The sequence below is a fragment of the Piliocolobus tephrosceles genome, chromosome 4 (assembly GCF_002776525.5).
Source record: "Piliocolobus tephrosceles isolate RC106 chromosome 4, ASM277652v3, whole genome shotgun sequence".
NCBI lineage: Eukaryota > Metazoa > Chordata > Mammalia > Primates > Cercopithecidae > Piliocolobus > Piliocolobus tephrosceles.
In genome coordinates, this window is record NC_045437.1 from 8,531,603 (window position 1) to 8,558,541 (window position 26,939).

The 26,939-nt window shown below is 43.1% G+C and overlaps 1 protein-coding gene across 1 annotated transcript in view; it reads right to left on the reverse strand.

Annotated features, from left to right (window-relative positions):
• Window positions 1-26,939, reverse strand: part of SEMA5A (semaphorin 5A) — a 510,195-nt gene that overhangs the window by 136,936 nt on the left and 346,320 nt on the right. Inside the window, exons 10-11 of the mRNA XM_023218224.2 lie at window positions 24,658-24,793; window positions 17,768-17,972 (exon numbers count right to left, since the gene is read on the reverse strand). Coding sequence (XP_023073992.1) covers window positions 17,768-17,972; window positions 24,658-24,793 — 341 coding nt within the window. The remainder of the gene's footprint in view (window positions 1-17,767; window positions 17,973-24,657; window positions 24,794-26,939) is intronic.

Below are 26,939 nucleotides of genomic sequence, written 5' to 3' on the forward strand. Positions count from 1 at the left end.
ATAATTATAAACATACATAATATAAATATGTCAAGAGTAGGAAATAGAAATTATAGGTTTTGGCATCCAGATAAACTGTTAAGAGCAATTTAAAAACTAGATTATAAATATTTTTCTGCTTTCCTCTAAAATATTGTGATTCAAATTCTAATATGGAAGCATTATAAATTATACATTAGATTCTATCTTTTCAACCTTGTACTATATAACCTTGTACTCTTATTATAAATAACCTGTTATTTTTAAATGTTTTCCTTATTTCACGTAACCACCTATAAACGTAGCTCTCATCTAGAAAAGTGGCAGGGAATGACATGGGACATGTAACATTTTGCAAAATTAATGCATTTTGATAAACATTATGTAATAATTCATATGGTTGGTGCTACTACTCAAAGCTTTTATACTAATGCCTCTGGTGATCTTTAGGGGGAATTCAGAGAGAACTAAATGAGCACTTAAGAATGAACTTTCAAGTACCTAAAGAAAAGGTCTCCGATTATAATGAATTTCTTATTGAGGGATTTCTAGAATTTTAGCTCCATCAACATTTGAAAATTTTACAGAAATAAATCTTTCGAAGGAAGAAAGTAAAATGGGAAACAAGGAGGGATGGAGAGAGGAGGGAAAGGAAACAGTGAATCCAATATAACATTTACCATCACAATGAGTAAAAGTAGCGTGCAATTGTCCATACTTGTGTAAGATTAGCTAGCCTTCCATCATCATTAATGCACGAACAATGAAAAACTTTAATGCTTAAAAAGTATTTACAAGAAAGTCCCTGTGTCTCACGTGTATAATGGCTTAAATCCTGATACACCTGAGAACACTGAGCAATGAAAAAAGACTCAAAGAAGTTATTTTTGTCCCAACAACAGCAGCCTGAAGCACTTCCAAAACAGAAGATAAATATATATTTTCTCTAAGGTGCGATAAAAAACTTAAGGGTAGAATTGTAATATATCTGACATATATAAAAATTCTTATTTTGTATGAAAAGAAAAAAAGTCATATCCACAAAGGAAGGGAAAGGAGTTGAGGAAAATGTGATATAAAAATAGATTATTGCAAAGCATTGGATGGTTAAATCCATTATCTGGATTCCGTCCTCATTTCATTAATTCTGTAACTTTTGTTATAGTTTAAGGTATTTTTTAAATTATTCAGCCTTCAGTGTGCTGAATACAATAAAGAAATTAAACATGTGAGGAAGACAAGTGGTACCCTGACAATGGTCACTTGTGACAAGACTGGAGATTTATGTGGACACGGAGTCCACTAACTTGGGAAGCTAAATTAGTTTATTTCCAGTTGTGCATTTGGATTCTATTTGATTCTCTGCCACTATATCCAAGAGGCATTTCTAGTGTTTGGCTCTTCGACCCAGAGTCACTGCAGAGTAAAAGAAAAGCTTTTGTATTTGTGTGTGTTACCGTACCAAGCATTATCAGGGAGGTAATGATGAAATACCCGCTTCCACGCACTGGGCAGCTCGTCACCATGGCAACAGATCATTATATAAAGTTCATCAATTCAGCTGGTCGTTATCCCAAAGCAGCAGACAGCTAATATGTTAAGGAAAGTTCTTTCTCTTAACTTGTAAATGAGCAACTGAATTAAATTGGTCTTGGCAGTGGGAGCTCAATATTACATTTATACAGAAAAGGAGAATTCAAAGAAGAAAAAAAAAGGTCTTCTTGGCTAGTGAATACTTGAAAAGGAGAATTTAATTCACTCAGTTATCAGATTCAACTAACGGCTTATTTTTTTCCTTGAAAAGGATAGCCAGTCAGTTTAAACTTTCCGGGTCATAAATTAAAAGCAAAATTTTAAAATCACAAAGTATTGTTATTTTAAACCATATTCTCATAGCCTGACCCTCTGCGTGTAAGTTCTGGAGAGCCGGCACTAAGGAATGCAGCCTGCCTTGTTCACTGTGACCCTGTTGGTTTCCAGAACAAAGCCCGGCACATAGTAGGTGCTCAAGCAGAGACATGTTCAGTGTGTGGCCTCTGGGGCACAAGGGCCCAGGTTAAACTCCAGACTCCCCCAGTTACAGGCTGTGTGACCAAGCGCAGATCACTAATACCTCTGTTGTCTTCTCCCCGGTGCCCAGCTCACAGGGTCGGGGGCCTCTAAGTGAGTTTACCCGTATGTTTGCTTGGATGGCACCTGGCACACAGGACACAGTGTATAAGAGTTTGCTGTTATTCTTTTCTTGTTAATGTTTAGCTTGTAAATGGTAAGTCCTATTCAAGTTTTGTCTAAAATCAGCAAGATCCCTGCTTCACCACTACTCACTGCACATATGCCAGGGGGAGAAACGACATCTCTTTTACAGCTGCTTTGGCTGCCTTGCTGAACAAAACCTCAAAAGCTCCTTGCAGTACCCTAAATCATAAGCCAGCGCTTATAGGAAATTTACCACTGCGTTTCCTGTGAATAAAAACCGTATTACTTTTAAAACAAGAGTGCAATTAATAGAGTCCTCTGGGTATGCTTTCTAAACTCTCATCTAACCCACAGCTTAAATATAACTCCAATCATTCTGTTAAGGAAGCAATTCAAGTTTCTAAAAGGAAATTACTTGCCTTAGATTTATTGTATCTAAATTACAAAACAACCACCCAGTTGGTGAGGTTGGCAGCCCTTCTCTGACAGTCACCAGGCAGGCATCCAGAGTCTAAATTACCCTCTAGCCCCCAGTGGTGAAATTTATACTGTGTCTGGTCCCATTAGTTGTCAATTGAGATGGTTGAGAAAAATCTATGCTAAGCACTTTTGCACTTTTGAAACATTAATTCCAAAGGAAAAAAGAGAGCTCTCTTACTCAGTGGAATAAGAAAATTATTTTGTCATTTTTCTCAGTGGCTACATTACACCAATTACAACTAGTGCCTGATGTTCCAAGTTGTTTGTTAGCTCGTTATGAGCTTTCTTTAGGCACTGTCTTCTCCATTTCTGTGGTTTCAAATAAAACCTGAGGCTGCCATTACTGACCTAAACCTTCCTCTCTGGCTTCAAAGAAGGCTTTCCAACCAACTCTCAGGCATACCGCATGCAGCTAGAACTCAGTATACCCCAAACTGGAAACTCAATGTCTCCCCTTTGTATAAAATCTGTCCGTGCACCTGAAATCCTGAATCCACTGGCTAGGATGACATATTCAATCTGACTATCCTACTATTCAGCTTCATCTCCTCTCTCTTCACCCACAGCTGCAGCTCATTTCAATGTCTCCCCCTTTCCAGAACACCCCAGTTTCTAGATCTGCATGCTTTGCATGTTCTGTGCCCTCTCCACCAGGCAGCCATCTCCCCATCCCCTAAGAGCCAGCTCCCAGGTCTCTGCTCCAGGTGGAGCGGGGGCCTTTTCTCACCTCCCAGCCCAGCTCAGTGCTCCCAAAGTCTGTGTGCTCATAGAAGGTATTCTTCCTTCAACTAAGATGGTGCATTGAGTCAAACCAAAGAATAAATGTCTGTCTTTTATGGGACATAAGCTTTCCTTGGTGTGATGTGCTGAGCTTATCCTTATTCATGACACCTTCATGCTCTCAGGATACAGTAGGCTGTCAGTTGAGGCTTAGTGAATGAACATACGAGGATTTCACAATCCTAGAATCATGCCTCAGAAGTCAATCTTTAAGCTCAAGGTGGAAATATGTCTTTCAATTTTCCTGGTTATTGTCAAGAAATAGCAGAATAACCATGTTAAAAAGTTCTATAGGTGTCCGGAGCACACAGGTCGCTCCTAACTTTCTATGCACCCCTCTCACTGACCACTCCACTGAAAGTTGCCCAAGAGGTGAGAAGCTGAAGTGAGGTGGGGTGGGGTGGGGATCTGAAAAGGAAGGTGTGACAGGAGAAGAGCCCTAAGTATAGCAGAGTGGTTCCCAAGCTTTATGACTAGAGAAGCTACTCAGGGAGACGGCTGAGATGGACCTCCCAAGTGCAACCCCTGAGACTGTGATTTGGGAGGTCTGCAGTGGGCCTGGGGACCATCGTCAATTATTAACATTCTAGGTGTCTCTAACTCAAAGCATCTAGGATGATCCTTTGACCAACAATAAGGGACTGTTTTTAGTCCACATCACCAGATGCCAACAGAGAGGCCACTGATGAAGAAGCTTTGAGTCTTGACTATTCTTTAACTTCCAGAAGCCCTTATGTAAAGTGCTAATCATGGTGCCAAGATCAAGGGAAGCACTTTCTGTGTCTCTGTCATTGTTACCATGTGGATGAGGGGGAGGAGGATGCCATGGCCAAGGGCCTCCCTCCATCACGGAAGCTCTTCTTTCCATATATTAAAACTGCTACAGGAAAAACCAATGGGCAGGGATACTACCTTCAACCTGTGAGTGACAGGGGCTGGATGGACATTGCTTCCAACTTAATGAGTGATAAATAGTGTGATTCTTGCTTGACAGATGCAAAATCTGAGGTTTGCAGAGGCTACATCATTTTCTGACAGCACCCAGCTTACAAGAGGTAGAGGGAATATTTGACTCAAATGCACCTGGAACAAAGGTTTAAATGTTCCTCCAGGCCATGTTGCTGTGGCTTGATCCTTTTCTAAGTACTTTATTCATATATTAATCTCATCCTTGTTCTAAAATCCTAGTGCATCAACCATCACCCAAAGAGTTACATTTAACACACACTTGAGTCATTCCTTAATGACATCACAAGACTCAGGCCCCTCTGCCAAAACTGAAACCTCCCTGAAGTTAAGGATGAAGCATTTGAGTTACAAAAGAAGAAAAAATCCTGGGAGTCTAATGTACAGCAAGGAGACTAGAGCTAACAATGCTGTATGGTACACTTGAAATTTGCCAAGAGAGTAGATTTTAAGTGTCCTTACCACAAGAAAAAAGCAAGCAAGCAAGCAAGCAAGAAACAAAGAAAGAAAGAGAAAAAGAAAAAGGTAACTTTTTCTGATGGGTATGTACATATGCCAGGGGGAGAAATGACATCTCTTTACAGCTGCTTTGGCTGTCTTGCTGAACAAAACCTCAAAAGTTCCTTGCAGTGACCTGATGGATATGTTAATTAGCTTGACTGTGGTGATGATTTCACAATGTGTTCGCATATTGAACCAAGTTGCAGACCTCAAATATATACACTTTGTATTTTTTTAAAACCCTTAATAACCACGTCTTAAGTTTCTCTTATATCTTGAACTTCACATAGTAAGTAATGCGTCCTCTCTCCATGCTTATTTATTAGTCATGGAGTAATACATATATAATGAGTTTGGCTTTGTTTAGATAGTTGGATGATAGCCACCGCATGTAAACGTGTTGAGTTGCTGTCGCACCCTTGTTTAGTACTTACTAACTGGACTTTTCCTCTAGGAGCAGAACTGTGTAATGTTCATGTGATGCAAAACACACACCCGGCCAGGCTGGGCTTGCTCACCTGACATTCTTCTATTGTTTTCCATCTGCCCTTGAATAAATAAAACCCCAGCAGAGCCAGAGGCTCTCCCACTCTCCTCTCCCTTCTACACATAGAGCAGCTTCGGTGTGGCCTCTGACCAGGACTGACTATTCCTTCAGCTGCTTCATGACAAGGAGGGGCCTCCAGGCTGCTCAGGTCTGTGGTGGGCCACTCAAATAACACTGCCCTCGTGATAATTACTGACTCAGAACTACCAACGATTTGCCCCAGGACACAAGTACTCATTATTTCATTTGCTCATTGGGTGAATATTTATTAAGAGCTTATTTGGGTCATATTCTAGCTTAGCTGCTCTTGTTGCAAAAATATCAACTTCCAAAGGTTTTCTGATGTTTGGACACTGGGCTCAATGTCCACTGATTTCTTTCGCCTGAGGGAAAGTGTTACTTGCAGGGAATTATTTTCACCTGTCAGTGTTCTGTCCGGGAGGCGTGAGCCACAGTGAATGGTGCATATGAATTAACAAGTCAGGAGTGACAATGCCTCCCTTTTTCTAGCCGAAGTATGAACAACGTCTGTGCATTCTGAGGGCTTTCAAATGCTTCGGTGTCCTACTTCCCATGTCCAGCCTGCTAGGGTGGAGGAACCTTAGTTGTGTGCAGGAACATGGATGACTTATTTGCAAGAAATGTGGAATGAAAAATCAATGTAAAACTTGGATACACAACACAGTTCTTCACTTCTGGGAACTTATTTTGAAGTAAATACTCATGCATGTCACTAGTACTTTGTGCCATACTCCACTCCCCAACATGTACATGTTATAGGAACCTACACTTAGATGTAAACAGATTAACTCTACAATAAAAAATAACAGACAGGGCATGTATATTGAAATAGGCTGAATGTTTGTGTCCCCACCCGGCCCCCCCACCAGATTTCGAGGTTGAAATCCTAACCCCCAATGCGATGTTATTTGGAGGTGGGGGGCTTTGGGAAGTGATTAGGTCATGAGGGTGGAGCCCTCATCAATGAGATTGGTGCCCTTATAAAATAAGTCTCAGGGCCCTGACTTGTCTCTTTCCCCTGTGAGGACACAGGGAGAAGGTGGCTACTTATAAACCACAAAAGGGTCCTCATGAGAACCCAAGCATGCTGGCATCCTGATTTCATGGCTTCTCATCCCCCAGCACTAGGAGAAATACATTTCTGTTGTTTCTAAACCACCCAGTCTACACTAGTTTTTTATAGCGGCCAGTACTAAGACAGGTATATAATACAGGAGATCCCTTCGTTCACCAACAGTCCTACTGGGGAATTTCCAGCCATCCTTTGGGTGGTGCCCTGCACAGAGTTTGACCTGAAGCCTACACCCTCGTCCTCCCTCATCCCAGGACCTACATGTTGGTTGGGTCAAGAGAGCTGAGAGAAGAAGGGGTTTCAAATGGGAGAGGGGCTGGAATTCCTCTGCTATCCTCCTGAAAGAAACAGAAAAAGTGAAAGCCAAGTGGTGAGAGTGAAAAACTAGAAAGATAGCGAAAAGATGCCTGCACTGCCATCAGTCCTTCCTTGTGAACACAGGTCCTCCCATAATGTTTTCAACTCACACAATTCTGTCCTTTTTTTTCTTTTAAAACACAATCTGGGGAAGGGGTTCAGTTGATGTTTGACAGTGAGAGAAATTCATTCACCCTGAACGTTGACAGGATTTGGTGAGCATAACCCAGGGACTGGTAACAGAAATGATGGGAAGGGCTGTGGACTTTGAGAGTCTGAAATACGAAAGCAAACAGCAAACATCTGCAGGGCAGGAAAGGCTCAGCTGGCAGCTGAGGGGCAGGAGCGGCAGTTTTCTTAAATGTCGATTTAGAGAAAAATGGTTTTAAATTGGGACTCACGGTTGAAATGACAAGCTGAAAGATTCAGCCACTAAACGTGCCCCACACTAATGATGCAGAGTCCAGGGCCTCCAGCTCTCTGGCTTCCACTGACTCTCCAGTGAGGCTCCCCAAATCTTTTCATGGATGCAGATTTACTTACGATCTATGAGGAATCCCAGCCCAGTTCTTACTGGGAAGCAGGAAAATTATGAGTCTTAACCATTTCACTGCTTTCCTTAACTGGGATATAGGTGGCGGAGACGCATTCTGGTCCCAACACTAGCTATATGTCCTCCAACCAACCACACAGGCTGTGGCAAGGGTTCCAGTTAGACAGCAGGAGTCAGAAGACTTGGGGGACAAGAGGTCGGTGCCTGGAGATGGGGCGGAAGGAGCGGGAACCAACTCACAGGGCACAGGAATGGCTCTGATTTTGAGATGGGGATATGTCCTGGGACGCAGGACAAAGCTCAGACACAAGAGCAAAGAATTGTTCAGTTGAGATGTCAAAGGCCAGGTCACTCAAACTGCATGAAAGACTCAGAGCTGAGCCAGGACAAAAATGAGGTAGCACTGACCCTGGGCCCCTGAGGTCCTGGCAGGCCCTGACTCCAGGCCGGAAAAACTCCAGAATCCGGGGAACTAGAAGTGCAGGTTAAGCGACCCCAGCTGTAAGTGTTAGAAGGTTCCAAAGACAAGCTGCCAGGTGAATCACCACAGGTCAGCAACCCCATAAAGCCCCAGACACCTGGCTATTATCCAATCCATGCACAGAGAAATGAATGCTGCCTAGAGATATTTAAAACGCCAACACTGTGTAATCAATATGATTTCTAATTGAAGGAAAATTATAGTTTAACTCAAAGAGCAGCAGCTCCTTGTGAAGATTGCCATTTACACACAATTTACCAAGGACAAATCAAGGCATTTGTGGTTGAAACTAATTTTTTCACTATGAATCAGTGTTCTTCTGTTAAGGACAAGGTCAGATTTTTAAAATTAATCAAATGATCCTATCATTGAGGGCCTAAATGAAGTTTCTACCCTGATAATTAATCTTAGCGATCACTTCAATACTAAAAATAATAATTTTTTAACTAAAATCCCTTAATCATACTTGGGTATTCAAAAAATTAATTACTAAATTTTTATCATGGTCACAAATACATGAAAATTGAAGCCTACAAAAACCTCTAAACTGTTCTGGGGGTGTGGAAATCAAATTCTACCTGGCAAAACTGAAGATCACTTTAAAGGATTTTTTTACTAATTTCAGACAACAACGCTCAATATTTTAGTAACACAGGAGAACAATTCTTAACATATTTTCTGGTTACAAGAAAGGCATCTTCAGTTTCTTGAGCAAACTTTCCTTTCCTTTATCTAATTTTAATTCCTCAAAGAAACATACTATGTATTTAACCAGATTCATGATATTCAGCTGAAACACAGTGGTTAGAGTAGAAGTAGGTAGCAAGAAAGGCCCTGCTAAACAATGCTTTAATCTCAAAATGGTTTAAAACTTGCAAACATAGCTGAGCTTTCACAGCCTTCAAAATCCAGAATCTAGTGATAAGTGTTTCTCTTGGTCAGAAACTTATGAAACGTGTGTTGATTGCTCTTAAATGGGAAAACAAAGTCAAAAGCTCTTTACCGCTGTTTTCATATTGTTCCTGTTTTGGGATTAGTCAAAATAACAAAATGGAGCTGGTGAAGACCTGAAGAAAGGATGAACGCACACAGGGACGGATGGCTCGCTGCTTTCCAATAACTCATTCATTCACCATTTATTTTGCACTTACTATAGTCAGACAATTCCAAACACGGAAAGTTGTTTTCTTCACACTGTTGTTTGTTTGTTTGTTTGTTTTGTTGTTGTTTTGGTCTAGAATAACTGGCTACATAAGTATAACTTCAGACATTCTCAACTTTAGGAGCATCTTTAGTCCATTCAGGGTGCTATAATAAAATACCATAGATTGGGGGGTGGGGTTATCAACAACAGAGATTTATATCTCATAGTTCTAAAGCCTGGGAGGTCCAAGATCAGGGTGCCTGCAGATTTGATGTCCGGTCACAGCCAGTTCCTCAGAGATGGCATCTTCCTTCTGTGTCTCACATGGTGGAAGAAGGGAGGGATCTCTTTGGGATCTCTTCTATTAGAGCACAATCCTCTTCATGAGAAATCCATCCTCATGACCTAATCACCTCCTAAAGGCTCCACCTCCAGATACCCTCACATTGGGGATTAGGTTTCCACTTATCTTCAATCTGGAGGGACACAAGCACTGGGACGATTGCAAGAGGGCTGGTTAATGACAGGCTACTTTGATTCTTCAAACAAGGTCTCATTAACACATTGCATGTCCTCAGCTTCTCTCAGGAAATGTGGCTCTGACGAGTAGGATAGGATCCTGTAGGAAAAGCATTGCCCCTAGGGACACAGCTCAAACCATCATTCCTTTCTTAACATTATGAAAACATAACATTATGGAACTCCACAGCATCCTTTGGTAAGAATTCTGTTTAAACACCAGAAAATACCACACTTAAGAAACATAGTGTTGGACTTCTCTAGGTTTCAAAAAGGAAAGAGAGATGAAAATACTATAAAGCAATAAATAATGGAGCAGATTTTTAGGCTGTTTTGAAACAACCAAAATGAAAGTAATTCTGATGTTGACATCTCTGCAAGCGACAAATACTGTTTTCCCCATGCCTGGGACAAGTATGCAGTTAGACTTGGGCATTGTCAGTAATTGCACCACTGTAAATTACAGCTTACTGCAGACATCCTGGTGTAAGGAAATGTTCTAAGTGTTAATTTGCTGGGAGATTTGAGGCATTTGTTTCCACTAATGACTTCCAGGTGGGAAGTGCGATATTGACAGTTGCACCTTACTTCCTACTCCCAACCCTCTCTTACTCCCAGATATGTGAAATATCTTCCTTCTGTTCCTCAAGGTATCTCGGTACCCTCATCTTTTCTGCAAAGGCTTTTTTGAAAAGATGTGGTTAGGTACCTTTTCTTCCAGTCACTCTGCTGTGTAACAACTCCTGGAGGAAAGTTTGTCTGTAACACCATTGTTACCGCTATTTTATCACGCATTGGAGGATGCACCCATTCCTTCCATGTCCTTCAGAATGCACTGCTGTCTGTTTTAGAATTTAATTACAGAGGTCAAGGCCTAAACGTGCTTAGTAATGGCTGGTCATCATTGCCAGGCAGGGGCATCTATACAAGTTAACAAGGATGACAGGATGTGCTTAGATCGAGAATAAAAACACCAGACACTCAAAATCAAGGCAGAAAAAAAATCCTATAAGGAATTTGACTTCTGTGATTAGCTTTCTGTGATTAGCTGTGGTTCCACTTTGCACCAGTAAATACAGTCCAAGCAACCTCACTCCTTCAGAAAGTCTCTGTTACCGTGTCCTTCATGTTAGACTACATCATAATAGGAAGCTTTACTCTGCAGACCTTTGAAGGGGTAGGAGACGACAGCTCTGTGGTGATCTGAGCATGGAGTCAGAGGTCTCCCTGAGCAAAGATTCCGTTTGTTAACACATCACAGCAGAATCAAATTATTCCAGATTTTACGGTTCTAAGAAGAATTTTGTTTTCTGATTTCACAGCTTAGAGAATGACTATGGTGGGCCAGGTGGCAGCAATTTTATATACTATTCTAATACTCAGCAGCAAGTGGAGGTGTGGTAGAGTTCTAAAATTCTGCTCTCTGCATCTCCAAAGGAATTGCAAAGGTCATCAAGTTCCTATGTGTTTGTGGGCGGCCAGGTTACTCCCAAGCAGTGGATACTCTTCTCTTGCAGGATTCCTTAAATCCTCTCAGTGGCCCTTGAATAACTGGGTGTCAGAGACGCAGCACAGCCTGGGACACAGATGCAGTCACCTCACTGCCTGTGTTTCTGCCTCCAGGTAGGCACGTGTTTATGCCCCAGTTAGGAAATGAACACACATCCCGTTGGCAGTATAAATAAAGGGAAGAAGGAAAGTGCAGAGATGGCTAGCGGGGTGCAAGCGGAGATGGCGGTGGCCTTTACACATTTAACGCTGACAGGTAGGGGTTTCGTGTGTTCGCTCACTTGGTTTCAGTTAGTAGGAAATTACCCTCTGAATGCCATCCAATATATGGCATCTTCCTCTTGTCCTTCTCTTCTACATTCCAGAATTTTTCTTTTTCATTTAGACATTTGCTTATGGAGCGTTTGTGAAAATGGAAAATAACTCCGCTTGGTGGAAGCACTTCAGCCAGGTTTGGATAACTAGATGTAGAGCAAATAACCAATGTAATGACTCATGCAGCACCAACCAGAAGAACAATTTCTCCCTTTAAATAGGAAGAGCCCTCGTAATTGTAGTCCTAGCTGTTTGCTCCAAGGAAATCCATTTTACATTTAATTTTAAACTTTCAAAATTAAAATCTATTTAGAGGGTTTTTGGGGGGTGAGACTAAGAGGTGGTATCTGTAAGATAGAGGGCATCTAATAGACCTCCTACCATAGGCAGATTCCTGAAACAGTCCCTACCATTCCCAACCCCTAGTGTTCATGTTCTGTGTAGTCCTCTCTGGTGAATACTGACCAGACCTATGAATATGACGGTGTGTCACTCCTGTGATTAGATCACATGACATGGTAACAGTGAAGGAATCCTGCAGATAAAAGTTAGATTACAAATAAGTTAACTTTAAGTTAATCAAAAGCTGGATCATCTTGGACGAGCCTGAGTTAATCCCTAAAGGGCCTCTCTGAGAAGACAGGCTCTCTTTGCTGGTTGCATAGAGTAAGTGGCCACATTGAAGAAGGATATGGGCGGAAAGCTGCAGGTGGTCTTAGGATGTGAAGGTAAACTCTGCCAACAGCCAGGAAAAACCTACGGCCCTCTGTCAACACCATGAGGTAATAAACTTTGTTAATTAACTGAATAAGCTTGGAAGCTAACTCCTCGCTAGTCAAGCCTTCAGATGAGACTGCAGCCCTAGCTGGCATCCTGATTGCAGCCCATGTTCTACGTCTGTATCTCGGAAGACTGGGGATGGGATTGATAGAAACACTGCTCTGAGGTCCAGAAGGGATGCGATAGTGAGCACGTGGAGATGGAGGGGTGAGACTGGAAACATTTACAGATGCATTTCCCCATGACAAGTGCAAAACTGGCTGCTGACACCCACAGGTAAAGTGCTCGTACCAATCCCCCATGGTCCTCCATTCTGCTGTCTCCCCCAACCCCCTGCCCCACCTCACTCCCAGCCTTAGAGTCACTCATCTATTAAGAAGTTGTCTAGATGTGTATAGATTTCCTCAACTCGCTCCAATCTCTATCCACCCCAACTTCCTATGAAAAACAGCACAACTTCCAACTTTAATGGACCTGTTTCTCTCCCCACATTGCACATTTCTTAACACTGAAAGCCCTGCCTCCCCCATCCCATCTTCCTGTTTCATTTTTTCATATTTAACATTTAATGTAACTGCTTGTTTTATTGCTTCTGCCCCCCTCCAAAATATACACTTCCTGAGATCAGGATATCTGTCTATCTTGTCCATTGCTGAACGCTCTCCAGTGAATTTTGGCACAAAAACTCCAGTGTCCTCTTTTTCAGGAAAGGACACCAGAAGTATCAACTGTCCAAACCAAAAACATCAGGAGTCATTCTTTTCTTTTTTTTTTTTTTGTATTTCTTGAGACGGAGTCTCGCTCTGTCGCCCAGGCTAGAGCGTAGTGGCATGATCTCGGCTCACTGCAAGCTCTGCTTCCCGGGTTCCCGCCATTCTCCTGCCTCAGCCTCCCGAGTAGCTGGGACTACAGGTGCCCGCCACCATGCCTGGCTAACTTTTTGTATTTTTTAGTAGAGACGGGGTTTCACCATATTAGCCAGGATGGCTTGATCTCCTGACCTCGTGATTCGTCCACCTCGGCCTCCCAAAGTGTTGGGATTACAGGTGTGAGCCATCGCGCCCAGCCAGGAGTCATTCTTAATTGCAACCATTCTCCCACTCCTCCAAAACACCTGCTGCATCTGTCAGTTTCTCTTCAAGAAATTAACCAAGAGCAGCAATTCTCAAACTGATAGGTGTTCCATTATCACTCCTACAAGAAGACTTCTCACATGTTTTTCCTGATCGTCCCCTCACTCAAGAAATTTTACTAGAGATATTCTGTACTGTATATTTGCTTGTATAGTGCACATCTATTTGAACAAAAATAAGATTTTTTGTCCTCCTAAGAAGTAATGCTTGCTTCCTTGAGGGTGACACCTGCCTATCTTCAGGCTGAGCCTGCCATGCTCACCTTCTCCTAGACCACCTTGATGACTGCAATAGCCTTGACGCCAGCCTATTCTCCCTCACTCAATTACAATGCAATGACATCTAGAATGCCTGCTTATTTTTATACAATGGCAGATCCTGTAGCAATACAGTACTGTTAGTGTAGAAAGAAATTTTACCCCAAATTTTACCCTCCTTCTACCTTTTTTGTTACCCTCTGATTCATTCTCCAGGATTTATAGATAGTAATCTTTGAAAACATGCCTCATATCATGTAACTTTTCTTCTTTATAGAACTTTCAGTAATTATAGTTCTGCTTAGATTAAAATCTGAAATTTTAAACATAGCTAGAAGGTACATGTTAGCTATCCCTACCTGCATCTGGAGCCCTGAAACTCTACAGGGTTGAATGAACTCCAGGCATTGTTGGATACCTTACTGTGGTTGCCTAGAAAACAGAGCGAAGGATTCAAGGATTTGGTGCTAATGCATTATTGGCGGTGCAATCCCAGGGCTGTGTGGTGAGGGAAAGGAATATGGAGCAGGAAAGAGCAGGGAGTGATGCTACATGATTTGTTACCAAGGTGCTCTTCCTTTATGATGAAACAGAAAGGGACATCTGCTTGGCTACATGAGGAGCCTGCCCTTGGACAGTCGCCTGGAGGTGAAAATGGAAGGGGAATTCACCAGTTGCATTTTGCTCATATCCCACATCCCTCTGGGTGAGGCTTGCTTCACGAGAGTTCATCCTCCTGCCCTTCTGGGCTGCAGCTACCAGCTCCTCCAGCACCTGCTTGAGAAGCCATATCCCACTCCCAGAAGAGTGGGATCTCATCCAAGCCCAGGTGTAGCAAGAGCGCCACAGACGCCTGACCACCAGCTCCTCAGCATCACCTGGAAGAACCTCCTGGTCCTGCGCAGTAATCTGTCAGCCATGGTGGTAGCTGAAGCAGAGCATATGGCTGAGGGTTCAGGGTCAAGTAAGGCTGAAAGAACTTGCTGTTGAACTCATGACCTGACCAACCAGCAGTCCTTCTGTTATCTGAGCTCCTTATGCTCCACTGCACCCAGAGTCTTGGTTCAGGTGACACCTTATTGCTTCTTCCTCAGGTAGTAAAATGAGTCCCCAACACCTCACTCACCCTCTTTCCACAATGTCTTTCCTGAGATTTTTGTTCTGATTTGCTTCTTCGGCTAGCAGCCAAGGTTTTCTGTTTCTGAAGTAGGAATCACAGTACATTATCCCTAAATTTTCCATGTACCTTTATTTTTGATGGAAAGATTACCCTAGAATAACATTCTTGAGTCGCATTTATTTTCCTCTAATGTGTGCATATATTGTTCTACTTGAAATCTGGTATTGAGGGTTCCCCTATTTGGTTTTCCTTTCTTTCTCAAACTTTCTCACATCATTTGGCTGAATTTAGCCCCTAATTAGTCTTATTTTGTGTTTGTAAAAGAGATTTTTTGTTTTCTATTCCTTGAGATTTTCATTTTTGAGACTGTCTGCCTTTCTTTTATTCTTCGGTGAGTATAATATGCTCAATTCACATTTTCTTTTTCTCAGAATTTTGTATAATCATGTTTCACAGATTTATACAGCTACAGACTATCCTGAGATCATGTGACTTTCTTTCATTTTTGGTTACTTTTATTTCCTCCTCAATACCTAAATAATTATTTCTGTATTCTTGGAATTCAAAAACTTACAAGGCTAGTGTTCATTTATTCTGAATCAATATTGCGCAAATACAGTGTGTTTTGAAACTTGCAGACTCAATTCTTCCTTTATTTCAGGGTAATTTTCTTCAATAGTGTCTTTGGGCATGAGTTTTTAGCTCCACAGACAGGGTTCTTTGGTTCAAAGACACCAATCACTCTGTGTGTTCCACGGTTTTGTGGGTCCTTCATATTTAAAACCTTATCTTTTATTTCTACATGTTCCATCTTAATCACTGAAAACATTTACTCTCTGTTTAAGCTTTAGGTGTGTTTTTGTTTCCATGAAGTTTCTAGTTTAATTGTTACTCTTGTAGTAGAATAGAGCATCATTGTGATCTTCTATTTATTCCCCCATCTCTGTGAACTTCCTTTTCATCTCATTTTGTCTCTTTCATCATTTCAACTCTGGGTACTTACTTTATTTACATTGCTCTTCCTTTTTTTCCAAGCAAAGTAACTTTGTGGCACATGCCCTTTTGCTCCTGCTGGGATACCTTCTATTGCATCTGCTTTTCTGTAGACTGAAGTGACAGGACAGGGATGCAGAGAAGGAAGCTCAGCTCAGGCTGCCTCTTTGTTGAAGGTCTTGAGCCTTCATCTTTTTCCACCCTTTTTGAGACAGCATCTTACTCTGCTGCCCAGGCTGGAGTACAATGGTGCAATCCTAGCTCATTGCAGCCTCAAATTCCTAGGCTCAAGCAATCCTCCCAAATCAGCCTCCAGAGTAGCTGGGTGCACCACCATACCTGACTAATTTTTAAAATGTTTGTAGAAGTGCAGTGCCACTATGTTGCCCATGCGGGTCTCAAACTTCTAGCCTGAAGTGATCCTTCTGCTTTGGCCTCCCAAAGTGCTGGGATTACAGGTGTGAGCCACCATGCCCAGATCTATTTTTTGAGATTGCTATAAAGATTTCATTCCAGAAACAATCCTGTCTGCAGTCTCATAAACAAGAAGACAGTGCAATGGCAATTCCTTCTTTTCTCTTAAACGAAAATCAACGAAATCCTTTCCTTTTCCTCCCATCCCCTCCAGATAACTCATCAATCCCCCACTTCCCTTCCCTGAAAAGCTTCTAGAAGAGATGCCCTGAGGAGCTGGTTCCATCTGACTTCAGCCAGTGCTCCTCCTCCTCTCCACTTCCTCCTCTTCCCACAAACTGGCCCTGAGCTGTGTATATCAGGGCTGTGGCTTCCATCTGCCCACCCAGTAGTCACATCTGTCCTTACCTTACCGGACCACTCAGTGGCATTGCCTGCCACCGGCCAGTCCCGCATCTGGCTCATTGATTGTTTCCCTTATGGGTGCAGGGCTGGCCCCACCTGCTCAGTCCCTGCTCAGCTTCATCATCACTTCCTAGCGGAGATCGATGCTGACTAGCAAATGCAGGAGCTTGCTGGGCACCCGGGGCCACAGCCCTCTCTGCATGTCTGCTGTTTCTGCTCGCCATCACCTCCCTGGCATCTTACTGACTGGTCTGTTTAGTATCTGCTGGCCCCACTAGAACGTAAGGTTCAGCAGGGCAGGTGATGCCTGTGTGTTCACCAGTTTACTTCCCAGTGCTTCAAATGAACTCCATAAATAGTAAAGGTTCAGTACATAGTAGCAACTTCATGGAAAAAAAAAAAAAAAAAAAAAAACAACTAACTGGTAAATATGTGGTAAATATGTAATTTGGAATTGAGAAGTTCTTTCAACAAAAATATATATTATTGTCAGCAACAAAAACAGTAATTGTGCTCCATGAGAAATGACAATTATACAGAACACTGGACAAAGAATGAGGAGGGGCAGACTCCACCATGAGATGGCTCTGTCTGGGGACCTGAAGGCAGGAGCTGAGCCAGGTCCCTAAGGCTGGCCTCACACACTCAGAGCTGTCTGTGTAATAAACTGACATGGAACATGCTTTCTACACTCTAGTTTCTTTGGAAACTGAAGAGATCTAATTGTTATTTGTAATTTGAAAGTATCGCTGCCTATATTTGCTGTAAATGTTCCATTATTTATGCCCCAAAACATATTCTTTGAACAGTGCCATGCACCGCCATCCACGCAAATATTTTGCTGAAGGCACTGTTTTTGAACAAATGAGAAATCACCATGACAATCCCAAGATAATATTTCACCCAGCAATGTCTTCCAACAAAGCATACCTTTGTCTTAAATTATCCAAATTCAAATGGTCTTGCCAAGAAGACTTATTTTATGAATATGTGAGGAATAATAGCAAAGAAACAAGCCATTGTCTTTCCAATTAAAGTTATGACTAATGTAGTGAAAATAAATTGAGATTTCCAAAGAGAGGCACAGAGGCTGAGGAAGATAAGTGAGCATCACGGGTTTTGCTGGTTGCAGAAAGAGACAGCAGACGTAAAGCTTGAAATTGAAATTGCATGTTTAGAATCTAAATCTAAAACACAAAATCAGAAGATGGTAGAAAACCCCTCAGAGGAGGGCAGCGCTCCTACCTGTGGCCAAATAGATGATGTGGACGAGCGCTTCTCTGCCCTGCACCACGTCGACGGCCACGTGGGAAAAGCGGCTATTGTCCTCCATGAAGGAGGGCACTGTGGTCACCGGCTGCACCACCTCATGCATCAGAATGAACTTCTGAGCATCCTGCAGATTTCTCTCGGTCAGGTTCACGTACAGGCCCTGGTCCACGGTGCCACACTGCAAGGGAAGACAGGCCGGGTTACCAGAGCCAGCAGCCTGGACACCCACAGCTGGCTGTGGCCATCCTAGCTGGAGAGTCACTTGGAAATCAAGTAAGCCACAATCCATGATTGAAGTATGCAAACATGTCTGCTTCTCCATTCTTCCTGCAGCCCCTATCCTTAGCATCCTTTTCATGTTAGATTTGAACTCATATCTTGGGAGTCTCCCAACATCCTCATAAATGAACTGAGAAGAAGTTAAAAAAAAAATTAAAGTGGGAGTGATTGCTAACTTTAAACAGTAGATGCATAGAAACTCCTCCTTTTCTGTCGAGTCACTTGAAAGCTGCGTGGCTAAACACATACTATTATATCTGTCTAATAAATCATGTGGCAAATTGAAAATGCAACAATCAAGACTCTCATATAGATGTATTAGTTTTTCTACTGTAGCAGGGGGTCTGTAAGCAAGACACAGATTTCTAGGTGATAGCATTAGGCCATTCTAATCTGTAAAGCAGAACAGCATTCACATGGGCGACAAAAATACTGTGCTCGCCTTATTGCTTTGAGCTTGTATTTCAAATTAGAAGAAATTATTTAAAAAGGTTTAGAGTCCAGGAATATGGAAAAGAGCGTGGCAAATTTATAAGAAGAATGGGAAATGAGGAAGGAAAGGAGAGGAGTGGGGAGAAGAGAGTAGAAAGGAATAAAGAAGGAAGAAGGAAGGAAAGGTATTTCAGATAGAGCAAGCATCATGGAGATGAATCTGGGGATATACAAGGGGAAAATCAGCCCTGTACAATGCTGGGAAATAAATTCAGAGCTGTGTGGTGGGGAGGCTGGCAGGTGTTATATAAGACTGTTGCTGGCAAGGATGAGGTAAAAAGAGGGATAGAAAGGAAAGCACGGCTTTATTAGGGCCAAGCTCAGAATCAGAAAACTGCTACCGACCTTTCTCACGTCTTTCCATAAACTTTAACTCCTGGTACAAATGGTGACTGATCCCCAGTAGAACTTCACATAAGTAAGTTTGACGGAGAAGAATTTCCAGGCCCATGCCACCTGAAACTACTGTTTGTAACATGTCATGTCTAATATGAGGTTTTATAACAGGTGAGAGGTACAAATGTGTACGAGGGAAATTGCTTTTTTAAAAGTAGACTTTTTTTTTTTTTTTGAGATGGAGTCTCGCTCTGTCGCCCAGGCTGGAGTGCAGTGGCCGGATCTCAGCTCACTGCAAGCTCCGCCTCCCAGGTTCACACCATTCTCCTGCCTCAGCCTCCCGAGTAGCTGGGACTACAGGTGCCCGCCTGTAGTTTTTTGTATTTTTTAGTAGAGACGGGGTTTCACCGTGTTAGCCAGGATGGTCTCGATCTCCTGACCTCGTGATCCGCCCGCCTCGGCCTCCCAAAGTGCTGGGATTACAGGCTTGAGCCACCACGCCCAGCCTGACAATATTTTTACAGCATTTGATGAAATGCTCCATATGCCATAAAATGATAGGATGGTTGTTGACAAAGAGAATCTGAGAGTTAAATGGATTTCATGCATCCAGTCCAAGGCTTAATTGAGTATCACACCCTTGCAGGGACACCCCATGTTCCACAGGCAAAGACTGTGTGAGTTTAGGTGAGGGGCTCCGCCCTGCCGTGACCCGAGGGCTACTCTGGCTTCATAACTCTAAGCCACACAGAATCAGGTGAGTGGTAACTCTCCTGCCACATGGTCTGAGGTGAGGTCTCGCCTCTCAGTGTCTGTCTCTTTACCTGTCTGTCCAGTGGCTAGGAAAATAATTACTCTGCTCATTTCTCAGGGCTACTGTGAGACCAGCTGAGATGATCCATGGAAAGCATTTGTAAATTAACTGAAAGTCCTTATAAATGCCAAAGAACAAGACAATGTGCCTGGCACTAAAGAGAAGCCATTCAAACTCATGGTGAATGGTGAATGGTAAATGCATTGGTCTTGGAGCAGGACAGCAATTCTATGGTCTGTTGGGTTTCAGTGACCAGAGGGAAATGAGTGTATAAACAAAGAAGGGAAGGAAACACTGAGTGAATACGCGAGCAGTCGTAATTGGGGGGTGAGGGGATGTGCTAGGAAGTCTTCTTATAATTACAGTGTTGAACAGTAACGTTTGGAGGTCAGGGACGTGTCCTTACCTGTCAACACATGTTCTGTAAAATGAAAAAGAGCTTTACTAGGCTTGATCTAATGTCTACACAGGTGAGCGCCAGTTCTGAGCATGACGTTCTGTGTGATGGTTTACATTCCTGAAATCAGTGGTGACATCTAAAGTACAGTGGCAATGAGCTGCCTACCTTCTGGGTGAAGTTTGCACACAGGTCATGTTTTGTAAGTACAGTGTTTAAAAAAAAAAATTGGTAGCACGAAAACCAGGAGGCGTAATATAAAAATGAGAATCTCTTGCTGTTCTTAAGGAACTCAGAGAAATTGGAGACCTAACAAGGAGTTGTCAGTGGCAGGGGTGAGGCAGGATCACTCACCATGCCTTGTCATCTTTATGTATATGTCACCTGTATCAATCTTATTTGTGACTGCCAGAATTGCCAATAATTGGTTTTGAGGTATACTCTGCTACTTCTTGGTTTCTTTTTGCTGGCTATAATGAATACTCCATCCAGTGCTTCTATTTCAAATAGTTGGAAGAGTATTAAGAGTTATAGAACCTATGTATTGGATTGTAAGCAACCCACCAAGCTCTCTTAACACCTGAAAATTTTCTAGCCTTGCCTTTTATGCTGAACTCCCATTGTGTCTGTGTGGGGCACGGTGTGACGCCCTGGGTTCACCATGCAAGAAGAAAACAATAAAATAGTAAAAGCACAGCCAAGATCTCATGTGCCCTACAATCCACAACCAGTTTTCATGCCAACCTCTCTTCAAGTAATTCATCCATAATTCTACTATTTTTTTAAATGATAATAAATATTTGCACTTCTGTTTATTTGCTTGTTTCTAGGACAACAAATCCATTCTTGTTCTAGCACACTAGCACATGGTGGTCAAGCCCACAATCACCTAACCTCCTGCAGGAGTGCCCAGTTTAATCAGCCCCTTCGTGCACTCACTCCCTTGCATCTTGATGCAAACATGCTGGGTGGGCCAGGGGGTGGTGTCTCACGTCTGTAATCCCGGCACTTTGAGAGGCCGAGACAAGTGGATCACAAGGTCAGGAGTTCAACACCAGCCTGGTAAAGATGGTGAAACCCCATCTGTACTAAAAACACAAAAATTTGCGGGGTGTGCTGGTGGGCACCTGTAATCCCAGCTACTTAGGAGGCTGAGGCAGAGAACTGCTTGAATCCAGGAGGTGGAGGTTGCAGTGAGTTGAGATCGCACCACTGCACTCCAGCCTGGGCAACAGAGCAAGACTCTATCTCAAAAACAAAACAAAACAAAACAAAACAAAACAAAAACCTGCTTTGCATATAGAAGGGTCCTAATGGACAGGGTCAGATCCCTGCACTTGCTCCTCCAACAACTGCCTCCTCATCCACTTAACTACATTTGAGGGTCTATTTGTCCATTTCAACTCCATCCTTTCTGAGTGACACTAATCAAAGTTGCACAGGAAATTCTGGAGTCTGTCACAGCTCAGCTGTGCCACTGGGCCTGGGTGACGTTTTACATCAGTGATTTTGTTGCGTGTCTTACTGAGGGCCAGGGTCTGGATGACTTTGAGGACTGCAGCCTCTAAGAGGGTGGGTCTCTGAAGCACCACCTAGAGTGGTTTATATATTTTGTCTGAGAAAAATGATACTTTTTGTTGTTTTGTTACTGTTTTGAGATTTCTATATTAAATGTTGAAATATCATGCACCACCTCGCCTAACCCATTCTTCTTCCTGAATCCAAATCTGCGCTCTGCTTCTCTGATTAATTAGCTCCTTCTAGTATGTAAGTACTGCACAAACTTCTAAATGTCAGTAGGAAAAACTAGAATTTTAAAAATCTAACCACTTTCCGTTGTGGGTTATTGCAAACATAAGGCCTCTTATACATGTCTGAGGAGGGATCCTTAGTTCGAATTGAATTCTCACTCTATGCCAGTCTGGATGTTTTCATGAATGTCAGTGAGGATACTTTGCCAGTGTGGTTATCAAATAGAGTAAACATAAAGAAACCACTTGCTACATACTTGTACTAGGAGTTATAGGAAGAACCACCATCATCTGTAACTTGAGCTCCACTGGAGTCTTAAATAATACTCAGAGAAGAGCAGCTCAGCAATGCAAGCTTCCAACACATGCCAATTTCTGCATGCCTCATTCATTATGCTACACGGACTGGCCTCCATCCCTGAATGAGAGGAAGCCCTTCAGTGTGACAGTGGCATTATAAAACCAGGCGCTCCTGGCCTTAGGAAATGAGATTTGCTCTATACTGGAAATGTATCCAAATGAACGGGCTACAAGTTATCCACTGCCTGGAGGTGGTAAGGGGCTACGAAGTTTACTAAGCCAGGCTGTTCACAGTAAAGACTTTTGCAATAAAAACATCAGTGTATTGAAAATACATTATAAATACAGTAAACATTATTAATTATTTAACCTTCAGGATTTTATTATACAAAGGACTTTCTTAAAAGGAGTATTTTCTGTACATAAGGGAGAAAATGAGACAAAATATGCATTTACACAACATGTGATACGTAGAAAGCCCAAATAAATGATGCGTTTTTGTATTTTTAGAGACAGGGTCTTGCTCTGTCACCCAGACTGGAGTGCAGTGGATGGATTATAGCTCACTGATTGAACTCCTGGGCTCAAGCAATCCTCCACCTCAGATTCCCAGATAGCTAGGACTATAGGTGTGTGCCCCTATGCCTGGTTAATTTTTATTATTATTATTCTTGTAGAGATAGGGTCTTACTCTGTTACCTAGGCGTGGCTCAAAATCCTGGCCTCAGGAGATCCTCCTGCCTTGGCCTCACAAAGCACTGTGATCACAGGCGTGAGCCTCTGTGTCCAGCCCCTAGGAGTTGTATTTATCAAATATTTTATACAGCAAACAATGCACATTAATCAGTGTTATCAAAATTAACTCCTAAACTATATGTATGCATTTTTATCCCTCTCCCCTTTTTTTGATGGAAATATGCAATAAAGATGCATAATAGATAGATGTGTGATAAAAATGCACAGAATTTGCTCAAGGAAAGCAGCACACGGCAAGATGACATGTAAGCCAGCCATCCTATTTTTCATCCCATGCTCCTTCAAAAACTTAAAGACAACAACAAACACAAAACTCCTTCAAAACAACCATAATTGAATGGTCCTTGCAAAAATCAAAGTAAAGTGTCAAATCATTGAACCTTTCCATACTCCTAATTGTGGGAGTTCCAGATCCAGGACCCACTTCTACCACTGATTAGTAATAGTAACTAATAGTCATTTAGTTGGAATAGGCTAGGATTTTGCATCTGAGGATGAGGTTGGGATCCTCCCTCGGCTACTAATCAGCTGTGTGGCCTGGCCAGGTGATCTGCCCCAGGCCCAATGTCCTACCCTGCACATGGAGAAGGCATTACCCACCACAGCACTGCTGCCAGTGTGTAAGCTGATCTATCTGAAGCATCTAGCACAGGGTCTGGGACTTGCTGGTGCTAAAAATGACAGCCATGATAATAATGATGATGATGATCTTAAGAAAGCTGTCAGAAGGCCGTCCAGGGAAGTCTGCTGCTATGGACCCAATGTCTATAAACCACCCAAATTCCTACTCTCCAGTGTGGCTGTATATGCAGATGGGGTCTTAATGGTAGTAAATGAGGGTAAGTGAGGTTATAAGGGTGGGGCCCTGGCCCAGTGGAGCTGGTGCCCGTGCAAAACAGGAAGAGATACCCCAAAAGTGTCTCTCTCTCTCCACCATGTGAGAACACAGCAAGATGTCCACCTGTAAGCCAGGAAGAGAGAGCCCACGCCTGAAAATGACCCTGTTCACGCTTTTGTCTTGAAGGTCTAGTTTCTAAAACTGTAAGAAAATACATGTGTCTTTTTTAAGCTACCCAGTCAGTGGTGTTTTGTTACAGCAGTCCAAGCTGACTAATACACCTGCCAGCTCACCAAACATGAGTAAATTGCTTCATCTCTTTAGGTCCCAGCTTCTTCTGAACACCGGGAGATGGATGCCTCACAAAGCCTTGGAAGCTTGAACCTCCTGCAGTTTTGTGATAACAGATGAAGGGCCTCCACCTCCTCTTCTTTCCTCAGCTGCCTGCATCACATTCTGTCCTTCCCCACAGGGAATCCCGCCACATTTGCCAATTAGCGCTCTAATCCTGTTTGTGTGTCTCCACTGCTCTGTGCCCTGAACCCCATTCATTAGAATGTCATTCATTAGGGATCAGAGATTCTGAGGACACAGAGCCCAGCATCATTAGTACTAATTGAAGCCTGGATTCCTAACCTGCTGCAGAATGCTGGCCTTTTTCCGCCCAGTCTCAGGCATCACAGCTGACAAAAGGCCCTTTTTGGGTCCAGGCGCCACAGTTCACAAAAGGCCTCGGTCTATTGACATTAGCCAGCAGAGTGTGGGGCTGTCCGTGAGGGGCCGGGGAGACAGCTGCATGGTGCATGCACCGCGGTTTAAATTACCCTTGCCTGTCTACACAAGGCTTCTGCATTCTTCATGGGGGATGTCGACGGTGCCCCTTTGCCCCCTGAAAATTACCTGGAAGTTGGGGTTTGGGTTCGGATACGGTAGCCAGGCCGAGCGTGAGTTCTCTTGGTACTTGAAGGGCCCGGCGAAGGCCTGTGCGATGGCGCTCAGGTTGAAGATGCACACAGCTGAGGCCGCGATGCTGTTCCTGGGAGCCGAGGGAGAGAGAGGAGAAGGCAATCAGAGAGCTCCGCAGCACCTGCTGACCTCCCCATGGAGTAGGCAGCAGCTGTGACCTGGAACAGCTTCCAGAGGTCTCAAGGCCACAGTCTCTTAAACATCCCAAAAGGATGAAGTCAGAGTGTGAACGGGACTCCCCTGTGGAGGAACAAACATCTTGGTATAGAAGCTAGGCTAGTTAGCGTTTACCACACTTGTAATTCTGTCAGCCAGGATTAATTCACTCAGCTGCAACAGAGGCCACGGGGATTCTGAAGAGCTATCTGCTTCACCTTTCAAATTCTGGAAGAAAAAGACTTTCTTCTCCAGCGGATGGCATCTTTCATCAGCCTCAAGCAGTTCCCTTCCTGACCTAGCTGGTCACTTTGCCCGGCAGCAGGGCAAGCTGTTGTGTGTGTGTATGTGTGTGTGTGTGTGTGTCTGTGCGTGTATTTTAACCCAGATATTTGTCTTATTTGTCATCCTTTAAAAAAAAATCAACTCAAAGTATTTTATGAAAAGTGACTGACTGACTCTTCATATTTTCTTTTAATTTAAAATAGATTTTAAATTCAAAGGGTCAAAGAGAAAAATCTGACATAGCACTGACATGAAATCCTGAAGTCGTAATTTAGAATTCAGGCTCTGGAAGTAAGTCATAAATGGGAGCCCTCAGAAGGTCAGTGCCCTCTGACTAAGTATGGAAACAGCAACATCATTTGGTTAAGTAAGTTCACATTTTGAACTCAGTCTGGGGTCTCGAAGGGGAAGTGGAGATAAAAGGAGAAAGCTTACATATATTTTCTCTTGCTCTGAGACAATACTACATGCACTTCTCATCCATTTTTTTTTCCTGCATCAAAGGAAAGGTCAAACAAACTCCAAAACTGAAATACCTACCTTGTATTTGTTTGATTTGATAAATACTGAATAGGAGCTAGGCACTATTCCAAGGACTTTACTAATTCCCATTCATTTAATCCTCATAAGGTGAAGGAAATTCACAGGTAAGGAAAACTAGGCACAGTGAGGACAAGACCCTTCCCCAGTGTCAGCCAGCCACTAAATGAGGAAATTGGACTTGAACCCCAGGCTGGCTCCAAATGTCAGGATTTCCAATCCTTTGCAATATCTCTGGGTGAAGTAGACAGGATTCTGCTTCAGCAGAGCAGACAGTAAACACATCCTTATGGAAAGGTAGGGCCTTGAGGGTATTGAGCGCCTTCTGCATTTTCTCCAGAAGTCTAGCACCAACGACAAGGCCCAGCATGATGCATACAGGACCCGGCGCTGGAAAGTAAAGGAGTGAACACCAGCTATGGGTTTGTTCGGTTTGCTGTTTTGACTCTTCATTATCCCTAGAGAGAATGGGAGAAGTTAAAACACAAGGACAGGGAAGAAACTGGCCTTTGAACACGTGAGTAGACTTTAATAAGGAAAAGAAAACAAGTATGCTGGAATAAGAATGGCTACACACAGGACATCCCATCCAGGCGTGCCTTGGGCTAGGTGCAGAGGCAGGCAAAGCGGGGATATTATGAATAATAACAGTATCTCCTTGAGCCCCCTGCTAAGCACTTGATAGGGATCATCTAATTTCTCACAGAGAACCTCCAGATCCTGAGAAGACCCTGACTTACAGATCAGAAAACAGTACCACAGAGAGGTTGCTTAGCCCAAGTCATAGGCTGCAGAGAAATGAAGCAGGATTTGTACCTGCTTTGCATGGGACCCCAGGTTGCCAGGCAGCTTCCAGGTAAAGGAAGAACCTACTCTTCTTCCTGCTGGCATATGTTTCTCTGTTCACTACAACCACCAGGACTGAACGGGCTGACCTGGGCTGTGGTGTCACCCAGAGACTCCCCTGGATGTCCCAGTAGTTGCCAGTGTGAGCATCCTTTAATAGTGTTGTGGGAACACTTCCTCCCGTCCCCTGTGCCATCCCTGGTGGGCACAATTGGTATAGTAGACCCCATGCCTGCCTCTCTACCCTTTCACTTGCTGTGCTCTGGGGGCAAAGGGTGAGTCTGTGTGACTCCACTGTGCTCCTCCCTCTGCCCTGCCCCCTTTTCCTAGGATGGGATTGTCTACAGGAAGTAATTATTCACTCACTTCTACAGGGTCTCCAGACCTGT